This window comes from Pleurodeles waltl, chromosome 11 (genome assembly GCF_031143425.1).
Source record: "Pleurodeles waltl isolate 20211129_DDA chromosome 11, aPleWal1.hap1.20221129, whole genome shotgun sequence".
NCBI lineage: Eukaryota > Metazoa > Chordata > Amphibia > Caudata > Salamandridae > Pleurodeles > Pleurodeles waltl.
The window spans coordinates 986077653-986092653 of record NC_090450.1 but is presented as its reverse complement, the minus strand read 5'-3'; the positions used below and the strand labels follow the sequence as shown (position 1 = coordinate 986092653).

General features: G+C 49.7%; 1 protein-coding gene across 1 annotated transcript in view; it reads right to left on the bottom strand.

Annotated features, from left to right (window-relative positions):
- TXNRD2 (thioredoxin reductase 2) overlaps positions 1 to 15001 on the bottom strand; it is a 355985-nt gene that overhangs the window by 162020 nt on the left and 178964 nt on the right. The window contains exon 11 of the mRNA XM_069215297.1: positions 6178 to 6352. Coding sequence (XP_069071398.1) covers positions 6178 to 6352 — 175 coding nt within the window. The remainder of the gene's footprint in view (positions 1 to 6177; positions 6353 to 15001) is intronic.

Below are 15001 nucleotides of genomic sequence, written 5' to 3'. Positions count from 1 at the left end.
TGGGTCATGAGTGAGCTGCACTGGCGCAGTGCTGCTTGAGTCATGAGTGAGCTGCAGTGGCGCAGTGCTGCTTGGGTCATGAGTGAGCTGCAGTGGCGCAGTGCTGCTTGGGTCATGAGTGAGCTGCGGTGGCAGAGGGCTGCTTGGGTCATGAGTGAGCTGCGGTGGCAGAGGGCTGCTTGGGTCATGAGTGAGCTGCGGTGGCAGAGGGCTGCTTGGGTCATGAGTGAGCTGCGGTGGCAGAGGGCTGCTTGGGTCATGAGTGAGCTGCGGTGGCAGAGGGCTGCTTGGGTCATGAGTGAGCTGCCCTGGCGCAGTGCTGCTTGAGTCATGAGTGAGCTGCGGTGGCAGAGGGCTGCTTGGGTCATGAGTGAGCTGCCCTGGCGCAGTGCTGCTTGAGTCATGAGTGAGCTGCGGTGGCAGAGGGCTGCTTGGGTCATGAGTGAGCTGCCCTGGTGCAGTGCTGCTTGAGTCATGAGTGAGCTGCGGTGGCAGAGGGCTGTTTGGGTCATGAGTGAGCTGCACTGGCGCAGTGCTGCTTGGGTCATGAGTGAGCTGCACTGGCGCAGTGCTGCTTGAGTCATGAGTGAGCTGCGGTGGCAGAGGGCTGCTTGAGTCATGAGTGAGCTGCACTGGCGCAGTGCTGCTTGAGTCATGAGTGAGCTGCAGTGGCGCAGTGCTGCTTGGGTCATGAGTGAGCTGCAGTGGCGCAGTGCTGCTTGGGTCATGAGTGAGCTGCGGTGGCAGAGGGCTGCTTGGGTCATGAGTGAGCTGCACTGGCGCAGTGCTGCTTGGGTCATGAGTGAGCTGCGGTGGCAGAGGGCTGCTTGGGTCATGAGTGAGCTGCGGTGGCAGAGGGCTGCTTGGGTCATGAGTGAGCTGCCCTGGCGCAGTGCTGCTTGAGTCATGAGTGAGCTGCGGTGGCAGAGGGCTGCTTGGGTCATGAGTGAGCTGCCCTGGCGCAGTGCTGCTTGAGTCATGAGTGAGCTGCGGTGGCAGAGGGCTGCTTGGGTCATGAGTGAGCTGCCCTGGTGCAGTGCTGCTTGAGTCATGAGTGAGCTGCGGTGGCAGAGGGCTGTTTGGGTCATGAGTGAGCTGCACTGGCGCAGTGCTGCTTGGGTCATGAGTGAGCTGCACTGGCGCAGTGCTGCTTGAGTCATGAGTGAGCTGCGGTGGCAGAGGGCTGCTTGAGTCATGAGTGAGCTGCACTGGCGCAGTGCTGCTTGAGTCATGAGTGAGCTGCGGTGGCAGAGGGCTGCTTGGGTCATGAGTGAGCTGCGGTGGCAGAGGGATGCTTGGGTCATGAGTGAGCTGCACTGGCGCAGTGCTGCTTGGGTCATGAGTGAGCTGCGGTGGCAGAGGGCTGCTTGGGTCATGAGTGAGCTGCGGTGGCAGAGGGCTGCTTGGGTCATGAGTGAGCTGCCCTGGCGCAGTGCTGCTTGAATCATGAGTGAGCTGCGGTGGCAGAGGGCTGCTTGGGTCATGAGTGAGCTGCCCTGGCGCAGTGCTGCTTGAGTCATGAGTGAGCTGCACTGGCGCAGTGCTGCTTGAGACATGAGTGAGCTGCACTGGCGCAGTGCTGCTTGAGTCATGAGTGAGCTGCAGTGGCAGAGGGCTGCTTGAGTCATGAGTGAGCTGCACTGGCGCAGTGCTGCTTGGGTCATGAGTGAGCTGCACTGGCGCAGTGCTGCTTGAGTGAGCTCCGGTGGCAGAGGGCTGCTTGGGTCATGAGTGAGCTGCCCTGGCGCAGTGCTGCTTGAGTCATGAGTGAGCTGCGGTGGCAGAGGGCTGCTTGGGTCATGAGTGAGCTGCACTGGCGCAGTGCTGCTTGAGTCATGAGTGAGCTGCACTGGCGCAGTGCTGCTTGAGTCATGAGTGAGCTGCACTAGCGCAGTGCTGCTTGAGTCATGAGTGAGCTGCGGTGGCAGAGGGCTGCTTGGGTCATGAGTGAGCTGCACTGGCGCAGTGCTGCTTGAGTCATGAGTGAGCTGCAGTGGCGCAGTGCTGCTTGGGTCATGAGTGAGCTGCAGTGGCGCAGTGCTGCTTGGGTCATGAGTGAGCTGCGGTGGCAGAGGGCTGCTTGGGTCATGAGTGAGCTGCACTGGCGCAGTGCTGCTTGGGTCATGAGTGAGCTGCGGTGGCAGAGGGCTGCTTGGGTCATGAGTGAGCTGCGGTGGCAGAGGGCTGCTTGGGTCATGAGTGAGCTGCCCTGGCGTAGTGCTGCTTGAGTCATGAGTGAGCTGCGGTGGCAGAGGGCTGCTTGGGTCATGAGTGAGCTGCCCTGGCGCAGTGCTGCTTGAGTCATGAGTGAGCTGCGGTGGCAGAGGGCTGCTTGGGTCATGAGTGAGCTGCCCTGGTGCAGTGCTGCTTGAGTCATGAGTGAGCTGCACTGGCGCAGTGCTGCTTGAGTCATGAGTGAGCTGCGGTGGCAGAGGGCTGCTTGAGTCATGAGTGAGCTGCCCTGGCGCAGTGCTGCTTGAGTCATGAGTGAGCTGCGGTGGCAGAGGGCTGCTTGGGTCATGAGTGAGCTGCACTGGCGCAGTGCTGCTTGGGTCATGAGTGAGCTGCACTGGCGCAGTGCTGCTTGAGTCATGAGTGAGCTGCGGTGGCAGAGGGCTGCTTGAGTCATGAGTGAGCTGCACTGGCGCAGTGCTGCTTGAGTCATGAGTGAGCTGCGGTGGCAGAGGGCTGCTTGGGTCATGAGTGAGCTGCGGTGGCAGAGGGCTGCTTGGGTCATGAGTGAGCTGCCCTGGCACAGTGCTGCTTGAGTCATGAGTGAGCTGCACTGGCGCAGTGCTGCTTGAGTCATGAGTGAGCTGCGGGTGGAGAGGGCTGCTTGGGTCATGAGTGAGCTCCGGTGGCAGAGGGCTACTTGGGTCATGAGTGAGCTGCCCTGGCACAGTGCTGCTTGAGTCATGAGTGAGCTGCGGTGGCAGAGGGCTGCTTGGGTCATGAGTGAGCTGCCCTGGCGCAGTGCTGCTTGAGTCATGAGTGAGCTGCACTGGCGCAGTGCTGCTTGAGTCATGAGTGAGCTGCGGTGGCAGAGGGCTGCTTGGGTCATAAGTGAGCTGCGGTGGCAGAGGGCTGCTTGGGTCATGAGTGAGCTGCACTGGCGCAGTGCTGCTTGAGTCATGAGTGAGCTGCACTGGCGCAGTGCTGCTTGAGTCATGAGTGAGCTGCGGTGGCAGAGGGCTGCTTGGGTCATGAGTGAGCTGCACTGGCGCAGTGCTGCTTGAGTCATGAGTGAGCTGCAGTGGCGCAGTGCTGCTTGGGTCATGAGTGAGCTGCGGTGGCAGAGGGCTGATTGAGTCATGAGTGAGCTGCGGTGGCAGAGGGCTGCTTGGGTCATGAGTGAGCTGCCCTGGCGCAGTGCTGCTTGAGTCATGAGTGAGCTGCGTTGGCAGAGGGCTGCTTGGGTCATGAGTGAGCTGCCCTGGCGCAGTGCTGCTTGAGTCATGAGTGAGCTGCGGTGGCAGAGGGCTGCTTGGGTCTTGAGTGAGCTGCCCTGGCGCAGTGCTGCTTGAGTCATGAGTGAGCTGCGGTGGCAGAGGGCTGTTTGGGTCATGAGTGAGCTGCACTGGCGCAGTGCTGCTTGGGTCATGAGTGAGCTTGGGTCATGAGTGAGCTGCACTGGCGCAGTGCTGCTTGAGTCATGAGTGAGCTTCGGTGGCGCAGTGCTGCTTGGGTCATGAGAGAGCTGCACTGGCGCAGTGCTGCTTGGGTCATGAGTGAGCTGCACTGGCGCAGTGCTGCTTGAGTCATGAGTGAGCTGCGGTGGCAGAGGGCTGCTTGGGTCATGAGTGAGCTGCGGTGGCAGAGGGCTGCTTGGGTCATGAGTGAGCTGCCCTGGCAAAGTGCTGCTTGAGTCATGAGTGAGCTGCACTGGCGCAGTGCTGCTTGAGTCATGAGTGAGCTGCGGGTGGAGAGGGCTGCTTGGGTCATGAGTGAGCTGCGGTGGCAGAGGGCTGCTTGAGTCATGAGTGAGCTGCACTGGCGCAGTGCTGTTTGGGTCATGAGTGAGCTCCGGTGGCAGAGGGCTGCTTGGGTCATGAGTGAGCTGCGGTGGCAGAGGGCTGCTTGGGTCATAAGTGAGCTGCGGTGGCAGAGGGCTGCTTGGGTCATGAGTGAGCTGCACTGGCGCAGTGCTGCTTGAGTCATGAGTGAGCTGCAGTGGCAGAGGGCTGCTTGAGTCATGAGTGAGCTGCACTGGCGCAGTGCTGCTTGAGTCATGAGTGAGCTGCAGTGGCAGAGGGCTGTTTCACAGAGGACTGAACTGTGTTGCTTATTTCAGATTGAGATGCCTGGGCAGAACTGTGCTTAAGTCACAACTGAGCTGTACTGGCAGAGCTGTGCGTAAGACATGAGTGAGCTGTGCTGGCAGAGGAGTGCTTGGATCAGGTATGAACTGCCCTGGCAGAGCTGCAGCTGTGCCAGATGAAGTCATGGCAGAGCTGGGCTTAGGGAAAGCTAAGAGGACTTTTCTTACCTGTGTGCTGTGCTACCAGGTGAGTGCTTGGGTCTGACATCAGCTGCCACTCCAGAGGTGAGGCTAATCCAAATTAAGGGCCTGATGGAGACTACTCCAAATTAAGGGCTCCAATTGGGGGAGGGAGTTACTCTATCACACACATGACGGATATCCTGTCTGCCATATTACGAGACCGTTATATGCTATGGTCATTGTAATAAGGCGGATGGGATATCCATCACGTTTGTGATAGATTAACCCGTCCACCAAACTTTAAATCAGGTCCTAAGATGCAAAAGTAGAGCTGTGCTTAGGCTACACTGAAACACTCTTTAGAAACCAAGTTGACACGCACTGGTACAACTCTGCTTAAATCAGGAGTGAGAGGCGCTGGGGCTATGGTGAGAACTGAGCACTGGTGGGAGAGTTGAATTTAGGCCAGAATGAGACGCACCGGCAGAGCTGTGCTTAGGTCAGGATTAAAGGGAACTAGCAGAGGTGTGCTCAGGCCAGATTGACATGCCCTGGCAAAGCTCTGTTTAGGTCAAAATGAAGCTGTGGGGTGTGGTTCCAAGGACCTCATTTAGGTATATCATGAAGCACTTTCATTACAGCCAGTCAAAGTTCTAAGGGTGTATTGTATTAGGAATTTATAAAGCACATTATACCCGCAGGTGTCAAAGCGCTAGCAGAGAAAGTGAGCGAATACAAAAAAACAATAGAGGAGTGAACCAAGCACATCCATCAAGGAAGAGAAAAAAGCCAGGTTTTTAGCTGCTTACGGAAGCAGTGTGGAAGTTTAGCCTCGCACTATGAGCAGGAAGTGGATGGGTGGCTCTGCAAAGGGTACTTGAATGCCAGAGACGGTGGAGAAGCGAACCCTAAATGTCAGACATAGAACCTGTGAGGCCAGAAGGTACCAACGCAGATGCATTCTGGACAAGCTGCTAATAGAAACCTGCCAAGGTTTCCATACAGGACATCCACTGGAAGGTTAGTAAGGAGACCACCACTACTCCAAGTCATCAGAGATACTTAACTTGGGATCCACTATGATTACTCAAGGGGTCCATGACTGTTTGGAAAATTAATTAAATATTAGCAGATTAAGGAAGTACATATACATAAATAAGCAAAATTGAAAATTCTAAAACTGTATGTACGTATGAAGATTTTTGAAACTGGAGACTAAAATTATTTAAGTTGCTCTCCTTATCTTGATTTTGTGGGAGCAGCCAAAGGATAGCTAAACCATCTAGCGTGGACGGTCTGTGGCCCCAATGGAAGCATGGGTTAGCACTGACAGAAAGAGAGCATGAATTTGGAGCAAATAAGACAAAATGATATGCTGGAGTCCTTTAGAAATTAAACAAGATTTTGAAATGCTTCAACCTTGCGTTTAAAATTTTAAATGTTGATTTTTGCACGTCTTTGCTTCTGAATTAAATAAAACACTTCATAATTCGAGTATTTGACATAGATGTGTTTCCGTATTATGGGTATTGTTTTGAGGTTCAAATCATATAAATGGCTTAGGTAGTTTCCTGGGCTAGTGACATGGCAGCTGACTGTCAAACATCCATCTTTAAAAGGTTCATAATCAGAAGCTGAAAGAAAGCAGCTCCCCAAAATCAAAAGGCACAGCTTGATTCTGACTACCTGTGCCAACTATACGGGGCAAGCTAGAGACATTGATGGACAGCACTTACCTACGGCCCACATCACCGTGTCAAACGTGCCCACCTCCTCCGCACCGGAGTCCAGGTTCCGCCATGTCACCAGGAGCTTGCCGGCTTTATCCTTCTGTACTCTGGTCGGGGTGCACTTCCGTAAAAACTTAGTGCCGTAGGACGTCATGTAATCCGTCACCAGCGCCGCCATTTGCTGCAAAGACAGAGGGAAGCGAACACAGCAAAAGCAGAGTTCAGTCTTGTAAAATTAGAAGCAAATGCACCTTACATTAATTGTAAGTCTTTCAGCAAGAAGAGCTTATAAGGATTATGGGCGCATCACAAAAAATGTAACTTTAATATGACCTGCAAAAAATGTATAAGTGAAACTTCAAAGAACGGTTGTTTGGGAAGCTGACAATTTTGGATATCAGTAAAGGTAGCGACTAGGGCCAAGGAGAAGCTGGTAATACCGTCACCACACTGGCACTGGGTAGATTTATTGGCGAGGCAGGGTATTTCATGAAAAAAGACTGATAAAATGAATGTGCTGCAACACTCTCTTCATCCATAAATTATAAAACCGGTGCTATCATGCCAGCAAGCAGCCAGGCGCTAACTTCTTAGTGTGGCCACAGACTGTATGATAGACCAGCAGATCTGAGTCCAAGGGCTCTCTGATGTGCAGGCACCCAGGATCCTGAGCCCGCAGTGCCACTCATATTACTTTTAAATGACCTGCATTGTGGGAACACAGTCAGTTGTGCCAACAGCCTTTGTGAGCATACAGGAGTTTTAAGGGAGTCCCCGATCACTGAGTAGGGCTGGTTCAATCAGAGCCCTTTCAGTGCTTAATTTGCAAATAAGGAAATAAGTATAAGTAAGTCAATATAAGTAAGTAAAAGTAAGTATAAGTAAAGGTAAGTAAGTAAAAGTAATTATAAGTGCAGTATAAGTAAGTGAAAGTAAGTATGAGTAAGTAAAAGTAAGTATAAGCGTAAGTAAACATAAGTATACGTAAGTGAAAGTAAGTATAATTATGTATAAGTAAAAGTAAGTACAAGTAAAAGTATAAGTATAAGAATAAGTAAAATAAGTACACGTAAAAGTATAAGAGTAAGTAAAATATGAATAAATATGTATAAGTAAGTAAAAGTAAGTGTACGCATAAGTATGGAAAATTAAGTTTAAGTACAGTAAAGTAAAATAAAGTAAGTATAAGTAAATAAATGTACATGTAAGTAAAACAAAGTATAAGTAAGTAAAAGTAAATAGAAGTAGACGTAGAAGCGAGTAAGTATAAGTAAGTAAAAGTAAGTATAAATAAATATAAGTATGTAAAAGTACAAGTAAGTATAAGTTAAAGAAAGTATAAGTAAGTATAACTAAGTATAAGTATATTTATAAGTAAGTATAAGTAAATGTAAGTATAAAGAAGTTAAAGTAAGTAAAAGTAAGTATAAGTAAGTAAAAGTAAGTATACGTAAATAAAAGTAAGTATAAGTAAGTAAAAGTAAGTATACGTAAATAAAAGTAAGTATAAGTAAGTAAAAGTAAGTAGACGTAAATAAAAGTAAGTATAAGTAAGTAATGGAAAGTATGTAAGCACGTATAAGTAAGTAGGGGCCTGATTTAGAACTGGGTGTACGGGTTACACCGTCACAACGGTGATGGATATCCCATCTGCCGAAATCTAAATCCCACTGTACTCTACGGGTCTTTGATTTCGGCGGACGGGATAACAGTCACCGTTGTGACGGAGTAACCCATCCTCAGAGTTCTAAATCCGGCCCTAAGTAAGTAGGTATAAGTAAGTGATATGTCCATTCTTGGGAGGCAACTGAAACTTGCACTAAGCCGTTCCCACTGCCAATTCCAGGACCAACACAACTACTAACCATCACACTCCTGCAAGTGTGACAATTTTGACTATTCCAGGGGCCCAAAGCTATGAGAATGGCCTGCATGACAGGTGCTATTCATTTTTAACGTGTATTGAATTATTAAACAACTATTGGCGTGCTTATCTCAAAATTAGACAGACTGTGCCACCATGTGGTGGACTGTCATTGGTGCAACTGCTGAGACTTAAGTGCTGGTGCTGAGCACTGGAAAGCACCAGCTCAAATTAAGCACCGAGCCCCTTATCACTGGTGTCTTGGGGTGTAACTTTACTATTCAACCCAACACTGAGAACCAATTTAGCACTTGTCGTTCACAGCAGTAAAGTTGAGGGTTTACGAACTCCTAACTCCTTGACGAAATAATTGAATGTCCAGCCTGTGCGTGTTCTTTTGAAATCAAAGAATTTTATTCAGGCGCACACAATTAAATACGGCACATAATGATCTAGAAATAACACATTATACCATGTACTGGTGAAACCTTTTAACATCTACTGGGGAGGCAGCCTCTGCTCCTACCATGTGGGACAGCATGCTAGGGTATGCTCTGTGCAGTACTTGAAGTGTCCGAGGTCTCTCCTAAAAGAGTCTATTAGGTGGAGAACCTATGGGAGGTGCTGGCACGGTCGTGCACCAGCCTGTCATGACATCTGTTCTTCTGTTCTCCCCTATAGCCGGAGACCCTGTCTCCCCACTGATGAATTTCCCAGATATGCACACTACCTTTTCTGTTGTCTCAGTCTATAAGCACTGCAGGACCAGTGCTTTATTTGTAGAAAAAATAAGTGCCAGGGCCTTGCTCAGGCTACTGCAGCTTGTACCACCCATTGCTGAAGCGCTCAGGTTAGAAAAGCAAACGTGCAGAAGACTTGAAAGGCGCTGGTGCGCACATCATGACAATGTAGAGAAAAAATTGGATAAATCTGCACTGGCCAATTATAAATCAATATTGCTTAAAGAAAAAAGCGGCTATTTCACCCATCAGCATGAGTCTGGCAAAGACCCAACCATGGAGCTCTTTAGAGTCCTATCAGAGTTAACTACCCTGACAAGCAATAAACATACCAATCACAGACAACCCTTCTGCGACAACCTAGCCCTCAGCTTGAGAAGTAAGGTCAGTCAAATTTATGCTAAATTTGAGACGTACAACATTCCTGAAACCATTGATGAATCCTCCCAATCTGACTCGGTTCATACATCTTTTAGGGAACTTCAATCTGTCTCTCCTGACCTGATATCCAAAAGGATCATTTCTGCAAGGCTGGTTCCCCTCATGACCCCTGCCCTCCCTCCAAACTTGAGCTAGCCTCTGATATAAGCAGCTCCAATCTTGCTTCCATTTTGAATTCCATGTTCATTTCAGGGGTTTTTCCCTCACTATGGAAAAAAGCTTCAATTCTCCATCTTGAAGAAACCAGGATTGAATGCAACGGACTCTAACAACTATCGCCCAATTTCCCACCTTCTCCTTCCGGCAAAGATTGTCGAGAAGAAAATGAACGCTCAGCTCTCCCAGTTCATTGTGGACAATCAGCTACTGGATCCCTCACAATCTGGTTTCAGACCAGGGCACAGTATACGGAAACCACCCTGATCAAAGCAACCAACAAATTTAGGGCAACACCGGACAGAGGTGGGGCCGTGGCTCTCATCCTCCTGGACTTATCTGTGGCATTTGATACGGTTGACCATGAGCTTTTGGCCAGCTGCCTAAGGACTTTAGACATTAAGGAAAGGGCATTGGCCCTCATACATCATTTCTCTTGGGAAAAGAAATTATGGTGGCATTGGCCAATTCCAATCAACCTGTTACTCTGCCTTGCGGAGTCCTCCAGGGGTCTCCGCTTAGTCCTACACTCTTTCATATTTCACTGACTTGGCCTCTCTGATTAAATCATTTAACTTCACTGTAACTTCCTATGCGGACGATGCCCATATTGTTGTTTCAGCCTTTAATAATGATCCGGTAGCTTCCTCTCAATTCCATGATTGTATGTTCTCCATCAGTTCGTGGATGAGCAAACACCGTCTGAAGCTCCATTCGCATACAACCGAGGCCATCGTGTTTGGTAACTTTTCAGAACCTGGGAGTTCAAATCCACAATAAACTACATTTTGCAAGTCAGGTTATCTCAATAGTATCCTCCTCCTTTTTCACTCTTAAAATGATTAGGAAAATTCTACCCTATATTCCCCTCTCTACCAAAAAAACTGTTTTTACTGCCCTGGTTCTATCAAGACAGGATTACTGCAATGGGCTCTATATGGCTTTGCAGGAATAGCACCTTATTAAGCTTCAAATGGTGCAAAATGCTGCCACTAGGCTACTTCGTGGAATCCCTAAATTTCATTCTATCTCACGGTTAATCAACAAACTACATTGACTTCAAGTAAGAAACCGTGTTAAGTTCAAGGCTTTGTGCATCGCCCACAAGGCTCTGCACATTACTGGTCCAGACTTCCGAAAGCGCAGTTTTGTGTGGTACTAACCCAGCAGACTCCTTCGCTCTTTTGGAGGTAAGAATCTGACTATACCAAGGTTTAGAAAGGAGAGTTGGGGAGGCAGGAGTTTCTTTACAAGAGCCACTAGACTCTGGAACAGCCTCCCCCCACACATCAGAGCCTTGCCTCTACTGACCTCCTCTAGGAAGGAGCTGAAAACGTGGCTGTTTCCCAACTAACCGACAGGGGCTGTTCCACACTTTCTCAGGAAAGCTTTGCTTGTAGCACCTAGACACCTCAGGTTAGTTGTGCGCTTTATGAATCTCTAACATTAACATAACATTGCCAGTGCTGCCAATAACAGTACCTACACAACCACTAACCATCACCCTGCTGCAAGTGTGACAATTCAGACTGCTCGAGGCCCCCAAAGCTGTAAGAAAGGTCTGGGGGGCAGGTATTAGTTTATTTAAATGTATATTGCATTAATAAACAACTGTTGTCCTGCTCATCTTTAAATTACACAAACAACGCCACCAGGTGGCAATTGGCATAAGCGCCGCTGTTGACAATTAAGTGCAAGTGCTGAGCACCTGAAATCACTGAGTCAAATTAAGCACTGCCCTGCCTGCATTCTGTTGGCAGTTCACGCTGCTCAAGATGGTGCGCACTGCATGGCCATAAGCGTGAAGAGCGGGGATCTAGCCACAACACTGTAGGTTGGTGCCCACAAGTCTGGTCTTGGGCACCGGTGCCAGGTGAGCTGAGCCAGCACCAGTCTGCGGTGGAGTAGAGGAGCTCCTCCCTCGAATACTTCCATGGCCTAAACATAAAACTGTGACCGTAAACAAGCTGGCAGCCCACCACTTGCGGTCTTGAGTACTTAGTTCTGGATACCACCCTCTGATTTGATGTTCTCCTCCTCCAGCACGTCTGCTTCTTCTTTGTGCACAGGGTGGTCTGGACTACTTTAGTGCCGCGTGGCTTCTTGGTGCTTAGAATGTGGCTGTGGAGTTACAACCAGACCTGCCAACCTTGGAGCTGGGGAACCAGGTTCGAGTCTTGGCGTCGGCTCAACATCCTGTGATTCTGGCACATCGCTTAACCTCCTTGTGCCTACCAACAAAGAATGTGTCCTTGTGTAATGTAACTGGTGCGCATGTAAAGCGCTCCAATACCTTCTGGTCGAGTTAGCGCTATACAAAACTGCACAAACACCTTCCGATCAGAGAGGTACCCAGTTCCGCTCAGGCTGCCATGCCACCTCGAGAACCCTGGGCCGCATCCTTGCAGAGCGGTGCGGGTCCATCCATCCCTGGTGCAGCAGCGCGCATCGGGGCCTCATCTGCTGAGCAGCGTCTTCCTCCTGCGAGGGACCCTCCAACGCTCGCTCCTTGAAGCCCCTTTAAAGCGCTGCTGTGGTATTAAGCGCAGTGCTTTAAAGGGGCAGTTACTGTCCGGTACGGAGTACCTGCACTTCTTTAATTTGAAGTAAAATGTACCTGCACGTCTCAGTACTGCTCTAATACATTGCGATGGATGAGTACCGGCACTTCTCAAGAGCAAACAGGTACTCTGAATGAAGAGTACCTGCACGTCTCAGTACTGCTCTAATACATTGCAATGGATGAGTACAGACACTTCTCAGGTGCAAACAGGTACTCTGAACGAAGAGTACCTGCACGTCTCAGTACTGTTCTAATACATTGCATTGGATGAGTACCGACACTTCTCAGGTGCAAACAGGGACTCTGAATGAAGAGTACCAACACTTCTCAGTACTGCTCTAATACATTGCAATGGATGAGTTCCGGCACTTCTCAGGTGCAAACAGGTACTCTGAATAAAGAGTACCTGCACTTCTCAGTACTGCTCTAATACATTGCAATGGATGAGCACCGGTATTTCTCAGGTGCAAACAGGTACTCTGAATGAAGAGTAATGGCACTTCTCAGGAGCAAACAGGTACTCTGAATGAAGAGTACCGACACTTCTCAGTACTGCTCTAATACATTGCAATGGATGAGCACCGGCACTTCTCGGGTGCAAACAGGTACTCTGAATGAAGAGTACCGACACTTCTCAGTACTGCTCTAATACATTGCAATGGATGAGTTCCGGCACTTCTCAGGTGCAAACAGGTACTCTGAATGAAGAGTACCGGCACGTCGTATTCCCACTTAAAGTACTGATGAAGCCTCCGCCAGCTCTGTGACTGACAGCATCACTGAGTCCTCATCAAACAGGAGCCCAGTAGTCCTGTCATCGCCCGGCCTGGAGCGCCCGTACCCGCCGGCACGGTTCGGGTACGGACCGGACAGCCTCGGCGCCAAACGAGTGAAAAATGTGACGATATTAAAGTAACTCATCCGAGACTTCTGTCTGAGCTCGGAGTAAAGCGTGTAAATGTTCGAGCGCCCAGGGGCCCATGGGCGGCTATTACACAAAAAAGAAAATGCGGATTTATCCGTCCAATCTGTCATGCACGGTCATTAGTGTCACAGAAGGCCGTGCTTCATGGCGCTAGAGCCGTCTGAGTACGGTGCATGCGGCGTGACGCGCGCCGGTGAGTTATGGTGACAGGTCACAGGTCACGCCGTGCAAGGCACTAATCTGTGAGTCTCACGCCCCCTCCCGTGCGTGAGACGCCGAGAGCTCGGCGGTTTCTCTTCTTCATCTGCTGGGTGTTTGCTTTCCCATCTCTCCCTCCGCTCTTCTGGCCCAGATGTGCACCGACTGGTTTCCACGTCAGGCCCGCAGGCGGAATCCGGAGGGCTCCAAAACAAACACAGAGAGTACAAACTACAGCAAACGCGGAGTGTAAAGTGAGTGAGGTGGGGCCACCTCTGAGCCGCCCTCGGAGACTTAAAGAGACATCTGCGGCGCACGCATGCGCACAGTGCGCTCTTAGCTTCCTGGAAGCAACTCTTATAAACCAGGGTGTCCAACTTGGGTCCAGATCTAGGTCAGACTCTTGAAATATCTGCTGACGATAAAATGTACATCCGAAGGGGTTACAGAATTAGGAGACCTTTGGCACTGAGAGCGTCCTGGTCCAACTTTCGAAACCCCAGAAATAAACTAGTCCCTTTGGTTAAACTCTGGGTGACGAGTCACAAAGAGACCTAGGGGTCCAGTCTCTTGCTTCTAGACATCTGCACATCTCTGTTTTGTGTTTAAAACGCATCCTGTTTTGCTTTAATAAAATTGTACTCCATTTAAAAAAAACATTGCTTTTTTTAAAAGCAAACAGGCATGGTGGTCTGCTGTCCCAAGCAGGCCACCATCCCTCTGTTTGTAGCGATTGGGGGTAGTGATGTAGGTAGGCGACTGTTGTTCTCAAAGCATGATGGGCTGAGGTTAAGAGAGACGGGGAAAGGAGGAGCACAGCAGGGTCATTGTCACCACACACGCCTTCTGACAACACTGCATCCCTGTAATCACGCGCTACTAACCAGTTTCCAGCGACCACTTTCTCCCAGCGGAAGTGAGACAAGCTCCTTTCCCCGGAGTACCTCCTCCGTGGCGGGTCTTGCGGAGTACACAGCCACCCGAAACACTGCACACCGACCATGGTTACACACACTGAGTGCATCCCTCACTGCCCTAACGCTGCTTCGCATCCCTGGACACATGCATCATGTGTGCCTTTGCACATGGAAATCCATCTTTTCCAACACCGCATCCCTGCTTCTCACCCAACACCGCACACCCTGGATGCCTTATGCCAGGGACAACTTAAGGATTTCAGGGGCCCTGGGCAAAATGCATTTTGAGGGAGGGGCCCTATTCGGAACAACTTTGTATTTATGTTTCAATTTCAGCTCTTTAATACCCTCTTTAGCCAGGTCACTGACTGCACACAGGTCCTAATTATAAACATGTTTATATCTAATATTCAGGGATAATGATGTGTGTTTTCAATAATGTAACACAGCAGAAGCTCTTTAATATTTACTGTATATAATCTTTGTGACACCCTTTCGTTTCTCATATGTGGGGTCCTGTTTTGATCTAAAAAACTTTTCTTATGGATGTTGCATGGTGTTGACAAACAAATATTTCTCTGTGAAATGTCTCTAACAGACTCCCATACACCCCCATGTTAAAAATGAATTAAAGGAACACTGTATTTAAAACAAGGTCTCTGCACAACCGAGCAGGTTCCATCTACCCACTCCCCCCTTGAAAGGCGGGGACCCTCGGCCAGGAGCCACTTAGTCCATGCCTTAAAACGTCTCTGCTTTATGCTCGCACACCTGTAGTAAACGTATTAAAAACCAAGGCCTGAGGAGTGTCACAGCTTCTGAGCCTAGAGGCGAAGGACCAACTGTGCCTTAAAACGCGCACCGACTACAACTTAGGGTAACAATGAGTCACTGGGTAGAGGCAGGTTTTATTTTTATTGAGCCCTGCATTATGTGTACTTTTCAAAGCTATAGTAAGAGGCCTGTCGAACACTAAGGTGGCCTCTTATGGGCATAGGGCACTCCGGGGGGGGTCAAGCTCACCCC